Source organism: Larimichthys crocea, chromosome XVI (assembly GCF_000972845.2).
Source record: "Larimichthys crocea isolate SSNF chromosome XVI, L_crocea_2.0, whole genome shotgun sequence".
Lineage (NCBI taxonomy): Eukaryota > Metazoa > Chordata > Actinopteri > Sciaenidae > Larimichthys > Larimichthys crocea.
In genome coordinates this window covers 3092346-3107276 of record NC_040026.1, presented here as the reverse complement: position 1 = coordinate 3107276, position 14931 = coordinate 3092346, and the positions used below count along the sequence as shown (strand labels likewise).

Below are 14931 nucleotides of genomic sequence, written 5' to 3'. Positions count from 1 at the left end.
ACAAGCAAAGCAGCTGATTTCACTGATTGCTTCTCTCTTTCTGCTTGAAGGTCATCTGCTGAGCTCTTCCCTGTCTCCATCCTTCATTCTCTCCCTTCCTAGTTTCTTCTTTTACAAGCAGCTGGCATCTGATTTTACTATTTCATTTCCAAACTGCGACAGATCATCACAAATCACTCTTCTTCTTACACATCATGTGAAACGTCAGACTCAGTGATCCGATTCATGTAAAACTTGGGGAAAAGATGCTTTTCAAAGCTGCTTTCCAACATTTATAAAATAGTACTGATTGAGCCAAACAGGCCGAAAATTAACAGCCAAATCTGAAGAGGTAATAGCCGCTAACATCTCCCACGCTGGGGATGTTTGAACCTTTGCATTCATGGCTCTCCAAATCTGTCAACACACACAATATTCGATTTTTCACCATACTAAATGACTTGAAAAATGTGTTTTTCATTTGTTCATTTAAGAGTAAACAGTGTGTATTTAAAGCTGCACTAATCATCACTTTTATATTAACAACAGAACAAATTACAAAAGACCTCTCAGCTCTCGAGAATGTTTTAGTGTCTTTCAGCTCATTGTGTTGTTTTTTTGGCCTGCAACTAATGTTTTACGCTGTTTTCACACGCACGGTATGAGCATTGTTTCCAAACGACGGTAGGAAGATAAACACAACTTGCTCAGCATCAAACTCTAAGCATACAAAGACAGTGACTAGTTGGTGAGCATAGCGGAGCAATTAGATATTTTTCTCAGGCGTTGTTGGAAACCAAAAGCAGAGCTAAAAGAAAGTGATTATTGGGTTTATATTTGTCAGGTGGTCAGAAAAAAGAACTCCAAATGAAAAATGTTAATGTGGCTCTGTGCGTCTGCTGAGTGCGTAAACAGCTCGGCTTGATAATATGTCAGTTTTGTGTTTACAGCTGGTTCTGCTGCCCCCAAGTGGTCAAAAAACAACAACAAATACATCTGCCTTATCCAAGTCTATGCCCAAAATCTAAAAAAAAAAAAAAAAAAAACTAAAGTAAAATTCAGGCTACAAATAAATAGATTCTGATGACGTCACATCACACTTGAGGCTAAGTCCTGATTCAGTTCATACCCCAGCTGAGGAGTCGGTTCGGTTGGTAAAAATCTCAAATGCAGAAAGTTTCTTATCATTTGTGTAATGCCACTGAATGTGTGTTAGCATGTTTAATGTGGAGAAAGGGCCACACAGTCTTTGTCTTACCCACAAATCCCTAAACGACTGTTTTAAAGGACTCAGAGGAGTCTTTGCAGCTCTGCCATTTTATTTGCGCTCGTGTGACTGATACTCCAATCAGCTTGTAACAGTGTAAGGCTAAAGGTTTCTTTACAGAACCTTGTAAACTTCTACATTACATGCATCAAAGACTGTGACCTGTGTCTTATCACCCAAATTGTGTCTAAAAAAATGTTTCTTTCTCCCGTTAAACTTAGTATCTGGTTTGGTAAATATATTAAATATAAGGAGGTGAATGGGTTTTTGGTTGTGGCACTCACAGCGCTGAAAAATTACATTTAAAAAAAATTTAACAGCAACATCTTGAAACAGTGTCCCCATTACTATGGATAAGATATGTTTCTGTAGGGTCTATTTCATTAGTAAAAAAAAAATAGTTCCAGTGAAATACATGAGAGCATGTTCTGGTGATTATCCAGAGGAACAGGGACATTGTTTCTAAAAAGGTTACTGATCTCAAAACTTAACATAAAACCAAAAAAAAAAAAAAAATCTATCTGCAGCAGCTAAGTGAAAAAAGATGTCTCTGTGTCAGTTGGGGTTTATTTGTAATTTTATATCTCATTACTATTGATGTCCCATGGGTCGAGTGTATGCCTGTCTTACTCACGCTGCAGTCTAAAAGCATGTAAGAGTGTGTGTGTGTGTGTGTGTGTGTGTGTGTTTGTGTGTGTGTGTGTGTGTGTGTTTGCATGTGCGGCCGCTCAGTGCTGGAAGGCGTTACTCACGAGGCATGATGCCTTGGTCTGCCAGTTGCTCTCGTGTCCTCCTCTGCTGAAGTCTTAACTGTAGGACTGAAGTTGTAGAGAGGAAGAGGAGGAAGAAGAGGAGGAGGAGGAGGAGGGGAAAGATGAGAAGGAGAGGTGGAAAGAAAGGTAAGAGACAGACAAAAAGCAGGAAGAGACTGAGAATTCAAGCCACTCAAAATGCTGTTTCATAATATCGTTTGAATTTGAATAATTTCACTTCATCTGGAGGCCGAAATGAAGCAATCCACTGATGTCACACACACGCACACGTATGTACGGCATGTATAATCTACAGTATGGATGCATATACATACAGAAAACACACAGAGGAAAAAAACAACACTTCTCGCTCGCAAATATTTCTGCGAGCAGGATGTAGGGAATGATAAACACAGCTCCTGGCTTTTAAACAGATCTGCTCGGCAGTGTGTGGTCCGCAGCGTGTGCGCACGTTTCTGCGTGCCCGTTTGTGTGTGTGTGTGTGCGCGCAGAAGTGGTCTAGGTGGGAGTGCGGGGTCATAAACATAGAGCCTCCCCCGTGTCTGTTGATCTGCTTGTGTCTGTGCCTCTTCTGCTTTCTTTTGCTTTCGTTGTGTGTGTTTTCAGTCCTCCGCTGTTATCTGACGGCCTCTCTGTGATCTAACACACACACACACAGTATGAAATGTTCCTTTTCCACAAGGCCCTGTTAAAGTTCTGCTTGTCTTCCTTATTAATTACCTCCATCAGGTGGTTCATGTTCATGCAGGCTACGTGTAAGAATCCTACGAATTTCCTCGAACCTTCCAGCTTCGAAGTAACAACGCTTTTAACAGTTATTTTAATGGATCTCGGTGAGTTCGGGTGCCACATTGTAACGCTCTCTTGGGAGAGCACCTCCATTATGTAACACCAGGCCTTTCCCTTCATCTGACATCTGCTTTAGTTTACAGTGAGGGGGTCGTGACCTGCTGGTCGCTACATCAGAGAGAGCAAACACAGGCTTTAGTTGCTGACTGAAAACTGACCGAAACATGTAACCGATACAACCTCTGACAATGGAAGTTTTTTGTCATCCCCTAATAATGAGCACCCATCCATGTGACATACAGGCACACATTCAGGCAAAGAAAAACTAAGGTGACGAATGGAATGTAGCTGTTAGTTTGAACTAATTGAAGACCTGTTCTTTCTCCTTAATTAGATTTTTACAACTTTGCCTACAAAAGCTAACATTCAGGGCTGAAAACAAACTCCAAACTAGCTCATAATTTATAATTAATTATATTAATTCATAATTTGTTAACGTTATAGCGAGGCAGTTGTAATTTAAGGGAGCTAGCAGCCTGTCTTTTACACAGGTTTGGTCTCTTCTGTCATGGAAAAAGCAAAGGCGACAACGGAATGTAACTGTTAGTGTTAGCTAATTCTGCGGACGTCTTTGATTTTAACCGGAGGGATGCCTCCTCAGGCCGCTCTGTATTATGTTTGCTGACATAATTCTGTCACAAAAGGCTAAAAGATAATCTGCTCTTTTTCTTTAAAAGCTTTGTTGTTAGGGCAGACTCTAAATCAAGCTAACATATAATTTATTCCATCAACACACGCCACGTAGTGAAATCGTAAACTATGATGTAGGGCTGATAATTTGCGGTGCTTCTAACAAGCTAATGTAACAAGCTAACGGTATGGAAAGACAGCTGATAACAGGCTTCATTTTATCCATACGTACAGGTTTTGTGTCATGGAAACAGCCAGGTAACAAATCGAATGCAGAATTTTTTTTGATTTGAACATAAAAGCTCTCTGCTGCCACTCTGTTTACCGAAAGGTTATCAATAATTCTGTCTGAAAAAGCACAGCAGCTGTCATATAATCTGCTCTTTGTCCTAAAAAGCTTGCCTGAGATCAGCCTGCCCTGATTGCACAGTGTACATGTTATAGAAAGAGGACCCGAGCCAGCCTGCGTAATCACAGATCACTGAAACATACGATACTCTGCCTTACTCTGGCTGTTGACTTTGAAATCGAAGACATTTGTTTCAACTTGGGCTTTCGTGACAACAAAGAACATACAAATCCACAGACACATTTACAAGTTTTCAGATTTATAGTGTAAATAAATTATCATTTGGCCTGCTTTGCACTGAAGTGATGATAATTACACAAACCAGTGGAGCGATATTCTGATTTATTGCCCTCCTGTGCCTCACACATTCACAGCCACTGCACCAAAAAGAAACAGGCTAATAATAACAGCACACTTTTACACTTAAACGCCAACATCTTAGCTAAAGAGACTGGTTGCATTTGTTACATGAATTCTCTGAACTTTCCTTCAGCACTTGCAGGAATGCGTTGGCGACAGATGTATGAGCGCGACTGTATAACTTCTAATAAACAGGTATCCATAAATGAAGTATTAGGTTTATTTTAGTCTAATACCTCTGCATAAAGCGAAAATCCACCTTAAAACAGAACTCACATATTTTATTGCTATGGTCTTGGACAGTTAGAGGCAGATTTGTGAACACGAGCCAGAGCCAGATGCAGAAGAGCCAACACTCCACCCTTAAGATACAGTTTCTGGAGCCGCTCCATTGACAGTGACTTATAGTCAACACTGGGATAGTGTGGTGATGCGGGAAGAAAACTCACTTGAGTGCACAAGCCAACCCATTCCACAGGTAAGTGCTTTTTTATCTGTTGCCAGAGTGCCTTTCGTTGTCAGTAGAGGGTGTCTACGTTTTGTCTTTCATACTATTACTTATTGTCAGTTATGTCAGAAATATTGGCAAGGAAACAAAGTCGTCCAGGATCCATAGAGGAACATGTTAAAGGGTAAGTTCATATGATAAGCACAAAACAAGCTATTGCTTTGTCAAAAATTTAATTGATTGAATTAATTCTAATTCAAACACAATCACAGTCCCAAACTACATTTTTGAGTTGATGTTGTTCTGTTCTTTACTTGAGTGACAAGCTAACGTGACGAGCTACAGTCATGGAAAGTTCTTTTTAAGTCGAGGGCCTTAATTTTATTCATGATTTTTCCCTTGATAGTGTCCAAAACAAAATTCTTTCTCACACAGTAACTCTTCTCAGATGATTTGGTGTTGTTATTATCCATTTAGCACAACTCGCTAGTTTTCTTACATGTTACGTTAACTTAGAAGTAACAACAGTAGCTTACTGATAAGACACATAGAAGGTCAGACAGATTTGGGTGGTGGTGTTGTTGGGTGCACTTATGCAGAAAGGTAATTTTGTATTAATAAATACTAAATACAAATACATTTTTCATATTTTTCCATTAGGTTGTGACTCTTCTCAGGTGAAAACCTCCAGTATCGTTACGTTGGGTGTTGATATAAAATGGATAAAGTGGACGCTGATCCAAAACAGGTGTTTGGTGAAGACAGTGGCTGTGTGTGGCTCTGATTTATTATTCAACATATGGCTCTACACCTTGTGACATTGATAGAACTCATATTTGACGCTTCTGTCATACTATTATGTAATGGCAGTGAGCTTGAGACGGGGGCCACAGCCCTTTGAGCTGTTAATCAAATCGCCATGAGAACAAGTCGCTAACATACACTCAGAAAACATTGGTCGGTCAGCGGGGAGCACTTAAATAAGATCTCTATCTTTCCTTTTAGCTTCAACCATGCAGCAGCGGTTCCCATGGCTTTGATAATGTAGTTCCAGCTAAGTGCAAAAGCAGCAACAATTGTTGGTTTTCAAGGAGGCGCGGGACGACAGTGGAGCCGCCACAGCTTAAAGAAAACCATAAATCCTGGACAACTCGATTGTCTAAGACTCCCCCTGTCATCAGCGGTCATCACAGAGAGATTTACGGACAGTTTTACTTCTCTTACGCTCAATATTTCACTCACAAACTCATAAATTCACTCAACCAGTCATGTTGGTTGTACCTTGTGTCACCCAACGTTAATCCCTCTGACTGTAACATCAAGCAGACATTTATGGCAGTAAAGACAGTATCTCTACATCTGTGCCATATTATTCAGTGAAAGCACGTGGGTTAAAGCAACACAAAACTTTAGCCACTGTAGAGATACCGTTCTCTTTTTTGTGTGTGTGTTCCCTGGAGCACTGGGGGTCATTTCCCACTCAGCCGATCTGTTCTAAACAACTCAGAGGAAAAGCATCATTTACCCTGACATTTCTGGTACGCAATTACGGCGTCGCTGGAAAACTGAAAGCAAGATTTGAAGCCAGTCTAACAGTCGGTTTGTACACTGACAAGCAGCGTGGAGCGTTTCATGTATAACAGGCTGTACACACTGAGCGGTGGTATGAGCTCTGCTGCTGCCACCATCAGTTACATTTTCCTCAGGGAGGTGGCAGTGTTGGTCAGACTACACAACACACACATACACACATCAGTCTAACAGAAAGTACCTTCAAAATAAAGACAGTTACTAAGAAAGTGTGTGTGTGTGTGTGTGTAAGAGAAAGAGAGAGTGATGCGTGTGTGTATGTGAGGGAGATAGATGAACACAAAGCCCCAACAGCTGCTGTGTGTTAAGAGGAGTTTAAATCAGGGCTGTAGTTCGTACCTTTCCTCCTTCTTTGATATGCCCAGATACATACACACACACACACACACACACACACACACACACACACAAGCGCCATCAGCTTTCAATTGAGCCATATTAAGATAACCTGTGACCCCTGTGTGCTGTGTAATCTCCTTTATCAGCGTGCACACAGTTGAGAGCGTCTCATGGCTTCCCTCAGCAGCAGGTTGGCAGCTGGCACGGAACAAGTGCACTAACCTGCCCGAGACATCACACTCACATGTCATGCTTTTTACGAGGAGGCAGATGAACGTCTGCAGAGCACACCCAGATGCAAATCCATCACGCCGTGCAGCGATGGGCGCATGTTGTCAGGGCTTGACTCTCTTTAACTTGGTTGTACCTGCACGGTTACTGTATACGTGATAGATAAACTCATGCCAGCCTTCCTTCACATGCCTGCAGTATATTCCACACACCTGTCACTACGCTGGTGTGACTGAGGAGCATGAGTGCCGACACAACTCATCTGTGTGGACAGATGAATGACATAACACACACAGTATAGCCTATAAATGCCAAATGTCGACAGACAAATTGTTTGGCGAAGCTCTGGAGGGTAAACACAGCTGTGCATGGAAACTGTTCCCTGATCAGTGCACACACACACACACACACAAATAAAAAAAAAGAAGAAGTCACTTGTCAATCATTAGGCTTACCTGATCTAAACTTGCTTCGTATCAGTATGGAGTGTTCAGAGCCGAGAAGAGTCATAATGCTTACAGTACAGTTCCAGTGTTCAAGAGTTGCAAAATAAAGTCACACACACTCGAGAAGCGACACACACTTTGACCCCGCCGGCCACCTCTGGACGCCAGGCTGAGATGAGATGGAGCTGACCCAGTCTGCCTCATCAACAGCTCGAGGAGAAAGCTAGTGTAAGAAAAAAAAAAAAGATCACACACACACTGGCTGTGTTGTATCTGTGAGCCGGTGTGCACACAAGCAGCAGCCCTCTGCTCTCTGAGCTGCTCTCTCTTCCTGCCTCCTCTTCTCTCTCTCCTCTCTCTCTCCCTCTCAGAGGCTGATGTGGGAGTGTGTGAGTCTGGGGCCGGTGAAGCTTTGGTCCCATCTAGCTGAGAACTGTGAGCAAGGCCAGGGACAGCACAGAGAGATATGCCCTGCTCGGGGAGGGGCTAACACGGCCAGGGTTTTCCTCTAAGCCCCGCCTGCCACAGCCCCGGAGGCTGGACAGGGTTTGGCTGATGACTTCTTCCTCCCTTGCCACCAGAGTAAATATATCTGCCTATCAGCCCTGCTGACTGTCATTAGAGAGGAGCGAGGGAGGGGAGGAGATAGGGAGGGAAAGATCAAGATAAGAGACACAGATGGTGATAGTGGAGCAGCAGTACAGCCAGGAGGGAAAAGCAGGGATGGCAACAAGTTTCACTTCTTGCCTCGTGACAGCAGATAAAAACTAACACGTCTTTCGACATCTAACTGTTTTCAATCCCATATATAATATGTCAATGTATACAATTAACATGTGCTGCTAATACTTTCCATGATGTACTGAAAACGTATTCCACCAACTGGCCATTAAAGTGAACTTAGAATCAGACTGAAACACATTACACCAGAGGAACAATCATTTCTGAGCAATGAATGTTCCTGTAGCATTCTTTAACATATCTGGCAAAAGGCTAGCATCAATCAGTAGTGCAACATAATTCTGACTGGCCACGTGTCTCATTCTGTAGCCACCCTCAAGTGGTCATTTGAGGAACTGCACTTTTTGGCACATCCATGTTGACTTCCCTTCACATCCACAGAGGTTACTGCTTGCAGAACAACATAATTTAAAGGCCAGTGTGTAACATCTAAGGGGATCTGTTGGCAGGAATGGAATATAATATTCATAACTATGTTGTCATTAGTGTATAATCACCTGAAAATAACTATCATAATGTTTGTGTTACATTACAATGAGACTTTTAAATCTACAAAGAGAGCGGATCCTCTTCCAAGGAGTCCACCATGTTGACCCACTAATGTTGCTATGGCAGCCCAGAAAGGACAAACCAAACACTGGCTCTACACAAGACCTTTAGCGTTTTTCACGAGTTTCGCGGCGACTGTAGTTTCTCCTTCATGTTTCAAACGAGAGTAAGAGGTAAGGGTTATTTAGTTGGTTGCAATCCGCAACTTCAACACTAGATGGCACAAAATTCTGCGCACTGGACCTTTAAGTCAACTAACTATTATAAAAATAGCTTGAACATATACAACAAAAGAGCCCAACAGAGCCGTGATAAATGCCATGGAACACCCAATAAAGTTGTATTTAGTTGAGTTGAAACAGGGTCTCCTTACTTTTATCCAAAGGGGAAACATGATGTGTATAATCATAGTGAAATTGTTCATGAATGAGGTGATATAATAGGCAATTTCAATTTCAATTATTGTAACATATTATATATATCTTAAAGTTGCACTAAACAATATCTTGATAACAACAAATGAAATCACAACATGTGATGTGCAAGTTTCCAGTTTTATTGGTCGACTGCACAGACTCCGCAGGTCTCCTGAGCTCCATGGAACATTGTAGCATCTTTCAGCTCATTGTTTTGGTTTTAGCACCTCTAACTTTAATGATTTGATTCAGTCTCACACTTTCCAGGAGCTCGTAGAAAGAACCCTGACAAACCCACTGCACACTACCTGCTCAGCACCAAACAACACGTAGACAAAGTTAGCAAGTAGCTGGTAAAGATTTCTCAGGAGCTGGTGGAGACCAAAACAGTGAATAAATATTGGACTTACATCCATCAAATGGACATGACAACAAATGAATGCAAATGTCCATGCCACTATTTGCTAAAAAATTACCTCATGTTTCCAATATTTTCCAATACCCAGCCCTACGAGATAAGATATGTTATGATTTTCTTTAATGTTCATTCTTTTCCTACATAGCCAGTTTGAAATATACTTTTTTTCCCCTCATCTTTAACTACTGTTTTCCTTCTCTATATGCTTTGGCAACACAAACGTATTTATAATACGTCATGCCAAGAAAGTAAATTGATTTTTTTTTAAAGGATATGAGTGAGAAGAATTATTGGTCTTCATGAAGGTTTCGTCAACACAACATGCCTTTAAAGTCATCAAAGTCAGATTCTAAAGGGGTTTGTGTACACTGAATTATAAAGTTTGCTTCTGTAAATGTTGAAATCAAGTATACAGAGGGCTTTTTATGAACTATCTACTTATATTAATAGATGCTGTTAAATGATGACTTCTCTACATATGGAAACATTCTGTGTAAACCTCTGTAAGCTGGACTTTCATTTATCGACTACAGTAAGTGATCAGTTTGAGGGCAGTCGGTCAACCAGCAGCTGAGAAGCAGGAGGTTTATCTTATCAGCAGCGTGATAGCCGATTCTCTAGCCTGTATTCAACAAGGCATCCCTTCCTCCAGCTCCCACATACCAGCCGGACATTTGTCTGAGTTGAACTAAGCTCTGTGCCCGCTGTCCTCAGACGGGCCAACTGGGCTCCTATACGTCGCAGAGCCTCCGAAACATCCGTCAGCACAGGACGTCAGCTGGACACATCAAGGCTTCACCCGCGGTTGTTTATTCACAGGCTTGATTTGAACATCATATGGAACGTGAAGCGATGCTTGAACGTAGTAACACTACAGAAACACAGGGTATGTTGGGGGAATGTCATTTATGTGTCCTTGTTTTTGTTACACAGCAGGTGTCAAAGTCCATGATGGCCGGGGGCTACTGTCTCACTAAACCCTGATTAAAGGGTTCAGTGGTTACAGCTGAGAATGTGGGAAAGCTAAATGGTGAAATACACTATGTGTCCCTGAACCAGTCTGGCTTCCTGTCCCTACATACACTGTGCATAGGCAATTCAGGAAAGTCATGTGATTAGGAAGTCATAAGAAAAAGACTTTACACCTTTAGTACGACATTATTTAAAACTGATGTAAGTTAAAGGTCCAGTATGATAGATTATATGTTCTCTATAATGGATAATCACCTGAAGATACTTTAGAATGAACTATTTATATCTACAGGGGGAGTGGGTACTCTTCCAGGGATCCACCATGTTTCTACAGCAGACAAGAACCAACTGAACACTGGCTCTACATAGGACCTTCTGTGTTCACAGCCATTCAGTTGGTTGCAATCTGCAACTACCGCTAGATTCCAGTAAATCCTGCACACTGGCCCTTTAAGTAGGGTATATTTATCAGCTAGAAAAGAGCATTGTTGTCATGCTAATATTCAAAATATCTGTAATTGGATTGGTTCAACATTTAGGGAAATTGGTATCTGGCATCATTCTCATGTGTATGCTAGGTATGCCATGCGGATTTGTCAAAAACATCTACCAACATATGTAGAGCTTGCTATTTAACAATTTGTATAGCATCTGTTTTCACCACAAGATACATAATAATATCAATAAGAGGTGCTGCTAGGCATGCTTCTGAACTCTTTATACCATACTAGGCTAATGTCTTCCTGACCCTTCTTGATGCTCATTACAAGGTACATGACAGTGTTTTTTATCTAACTTTTCTAATTCATGTATTTCCTAAAATGTTGATCTAATACTTTAAAAGTTGATTTCTTTAAAATGAATAGAATAAATACATAGATAAATACAAAGACAATTAATTAATTAGAAAAGTTAGAAAGGATAAGAATAAGACCAATTGTACAACTGGGCCAGATACAATAATTATTATTTTGTTTTTGTTTGTTTTTGTTGTTTTACAAATATACCTTATTTAAAGGTCCAGTGTGTCAGATTTAATGGGTTCTATTTACAGAATTTGTCAGAAACGGAATAGAATATACATCTATGGACTCCATCATGTTCAACAACCAAGACAGGACAAATCAAACACTGGCTCTACATAGGTGTGTTTCAGAATTTTAACCCGTTTCACAGCCACCACACAGGCTTGGGATAGGAGAGTGAAGTGAGGTGTTTGCAACCACCGAACATACCACTGGACGCCACCTAATCCTAAACACTGGTCCTTTAATATAAAAATGACATATTCAAGTCAGACAGAGGTCAGGCCTATATTTGTTGGAAAGAAAAATTTGGGATTTTCCTCAAAAATTCTTGGAAGAAGTGGAGTTGTGGAGGAGTGTGAATCTGTGTGTCGTACATATTGTATCCAGAAGCAGAAGAATTCATCTCATTTTAAATTTAATTTCGTGACCCTTTCCCCTGAGGTTTCGTGGCTTATATGAAATTTCTGATATTAGTTTTGAGGTCAGATAGTGTTTCAGAGTGGCCTGATTTGTTGGACGATGCTGCTTTCAACACATTTTATCAAGTCATTTTTGTTTTCTCCTCTGGGACATTTCTTTTTGTTCAACGCTGCCATTTCTCCAGATTACACAAGATATTTTACTTCATAGAATGATATTTTGTTCCTTACGTCATCCTTCTCTCCATTTGATCTCAGTGCTTCTATTCTTTTTATTTCTATCTACCATTTTATCTCCTTCAACAGCATCTTGCCCCAAAGTTATTATTAAAATATCTAATTTCCTTCCTACTTTGTCAAGTTTGCTGCTGTAAATAAAAAGAATAGCAAAAGGTAAGTGTGTGGTTACTGCAGGCTTTTCCTCCATGCTGTGTAGCAACACAGCACTAATCAGTCATCGAGAGCTTTGTCCAGTAACAGCTCACTGCTTCTGCATCGCCGCTATCCATTTTAATCCCCTCGCACCATAAACACTGCCTGGCTTTTGTTGCTGAGGATCCTCTGCACACAGCAGCGAGATGCACACACCAAAACATGTAATAATTTAACGTAATAAATGACACGGCCTGTCTCTTTGCTGTAGCTCGTGCGCTGACGTGTGCTGGAGTGAACTTCCAAAAAACCCATACAATGCTAAAGTCAAATATTTACATAGAAGCTTCTCAGGCTACAAATCTATTGCTGACACTCACGGGTACATTTGTCTTGTATGCGCGGTGAATGAACACACATACATACACACACACACACACACACACACATTACATAGATGTACATGCGCGAGCAGACAGTGCTGTGTCTTAATTAGCAGGTGAAAGTGCTTAAAGGAGAGGTCTGTCAGAGGGTTTGACAGTGTACACACAGCGTCTCAGAGAGATTCCTGAAGAGGTCACCCAGCCCTGGCTTAATCCTCCCCTTTAATTGGGCCCTATGTCAACGGATGTGACAAGTCTCATCTGAGCTGCAGTGTGTGTGTGTGTGTGTGTGTGTGATAAAAAGAAAAAGAGGAGGAGATCACACTCAGATACCACTCGGACAGATTGGAGTGCACGTTTTGTACATTATATACAATAAGTGTGCGGCAGGGTGTCATGGTCCGCCTCCTCGCTCTCCTCTATGATGCATGTTGCAAAACAACACCGCTCTCATGCCATAATTCACACTCCTTCGCATAGAGCATGTTAAAAACACGCATTCCATAATGCAACAGTGGAGCACAACGTGTTTATTGGCCGCCTGTGCAGACATCTAGATCACAAACTGACTGTTAGTGTTTTGTGTGATTTCTGGTGTTTTAGATAAAGCAGATGTGACTGGTTGAAACGGCACAAAATGTCTAAAAACGATGTCCAAATCCAGAGAGCGGATTACAAACACTTGTTACATACGATGTGTCTGGGTTTGTTTTGTTTTTTTCTTTTTTAACGAGCCTCGTCGCCATCACTTCCAGTAAATGATGATTCAGTGGTATTTAGCTCCCGCGCTGCTGATAGGAGCAGACACGTATTGGAAATGCTTTAAATATCTCCGCTCACATGCCATCCATGGAATCCAGCTGTCCCTCAGCCATTTGCCTGAGTGAGTGTCACAGGAGGAAGTGTAATGTGTGAATGGAACATGTGCTGGATGCCACGGTGCTGCCCTGTAGAGCTGGACTCAGCTGTTAGACTGCAGGAAATGAGGAGACTTGAAGGTTTTAGTTTCTTCATCTCTTTATCGTCCAAGCTCCTGGCTTCCCGTCATTCCTGCCTGCTTCCATCACTGATGAACGGAGCCAGTCCTTCAAGCCAGATTGAAGTAAGCACAGCCAAGGCCGGATTATTAACCAGGCAAAGCGTGCAGCTAGATGCCCCAAAACCACCAGGATGAAGATGGAGTCAGTCATACCGGAGAAAGACAGTTGATTGTTGACTCTCATTCGCAGGATGTCAAATTAGTAAAAGTGCACAAACACCACCTGTTGTGATGTTAAGAATAGGAACATCAGCTTCCTCCACAGATACCCAACTATTACTGCATGCATGAAATATAGCAACAGAAAAATGGGGGGCAGGGCAGAGATTGGTGCAGCTCTACAAAAATAATAAATCGATAAAACTCACATTTCTTTGCTTTCATGGTAATGAAGTAACATGTCATGACACCTGGTGCAATGGTGTGGTTGTGCGATTAAAAAAACAATATTTTTGCAGTTTAATCCAACCATCCATAGGAGGAAGATTTATGGAGTGAATGTAAAGGCATATTAGAAGGAGAGGATAGATTGGAGAGAGAGAGAGAGAGAGTGTGTGTGTGTGTGTGTGTGTGTGTGTGTGTGTGTGTGGTGAAAGTGAGATGAGGGAAGGGCATATCATTGGAGGAGGAGGAGAGATAGAGGGTTGATAAAGTGCGGGTAAAGGGTTTGCTTGATGACAAGAGATGAGTTAGTCAGGTCAAGAGAGCACAGGATATGGGTGGGGGTCTCTGAGGGAACCGTGTGTGTGTGTGTGTGTGTGTGTGTGTGTGTGCATAGGGTTTCTTCGAGTGTTGTTGTCCTGCTGCTGTCCCAGCCAGCAGCCCTCCCCTGCCCCTTTGCGGGGTGCCTCTCAGGTAAACACTGACATCTAACCAATCACAATGCTGGAGGCATTACAGTCCTGTACCAGTGAGGCTGAATTGATGGTTAAACCCCTCCCCCAACAGCCACAGACCAATCTTACCTTCCCACCTAGAATTGGGCATGGCAATTGTTCAGCTAACTATCTTACAGCAGAACAAAGTGGTACCCTCAAGGAAAAGCAGCACATTATTAGCTAACTCCATCACTGTTCACGTCAGAACATCCACTCAGTATTTCCTCACTGTGTGGGAGCTTTTCTCTATGATGCTGTATCTGAGTTTAGGTTAGCAGTAGCAGCTTCCATCCATAGACCCACCCATCAAAACTGTTACCCCAGACAGCTTCTTTTACTGAACATGTCACCCTTAAAGCAATTTCTCTCATAACCTCAAAACCGCAAACTGTTAAACGTCACAGTATATAAGCTAAGGAGCCAAAGTGGGTTTTACAAGAATAGAAAAAATATTT

At 41.6% G+C, this 14931-nt stretch overlaps 1 protein-coding gene across 7 annotated transcripts in view; it reads right to left on the bottom strand.

Annotated features, from left to right (window-relative positions):
- Positions 1 to 14931, bottom strand: part of myocd (myocardin) — a 115079-nt gene that overhangs the window by 20329 nt on the left and 79819 nt on the right. For 3 of the 7 annotated variants that reach the window (XM_027289345.1, XM_027289346.1, XM_027289347.1), the window contains one exon: positions 1999 to 2064. The exons of 1 other annotated variant lie outside the window; for it this stretch is intronic. In XM_027289345.1, the coding sequence (XP_027145146.1) occupies positions 1999 to 2064 (66 nt within the window). Of the gene's footprint in view, positions 1 to 1998; positions 2065 to 7270; positions 7704 to 14931 lie in introns of those variants that run through there. 3 more of the 7 variants (XM_019271400.2, XM_019271403.2, XM_019271405.2) reach the window with 2 other exon arrangements.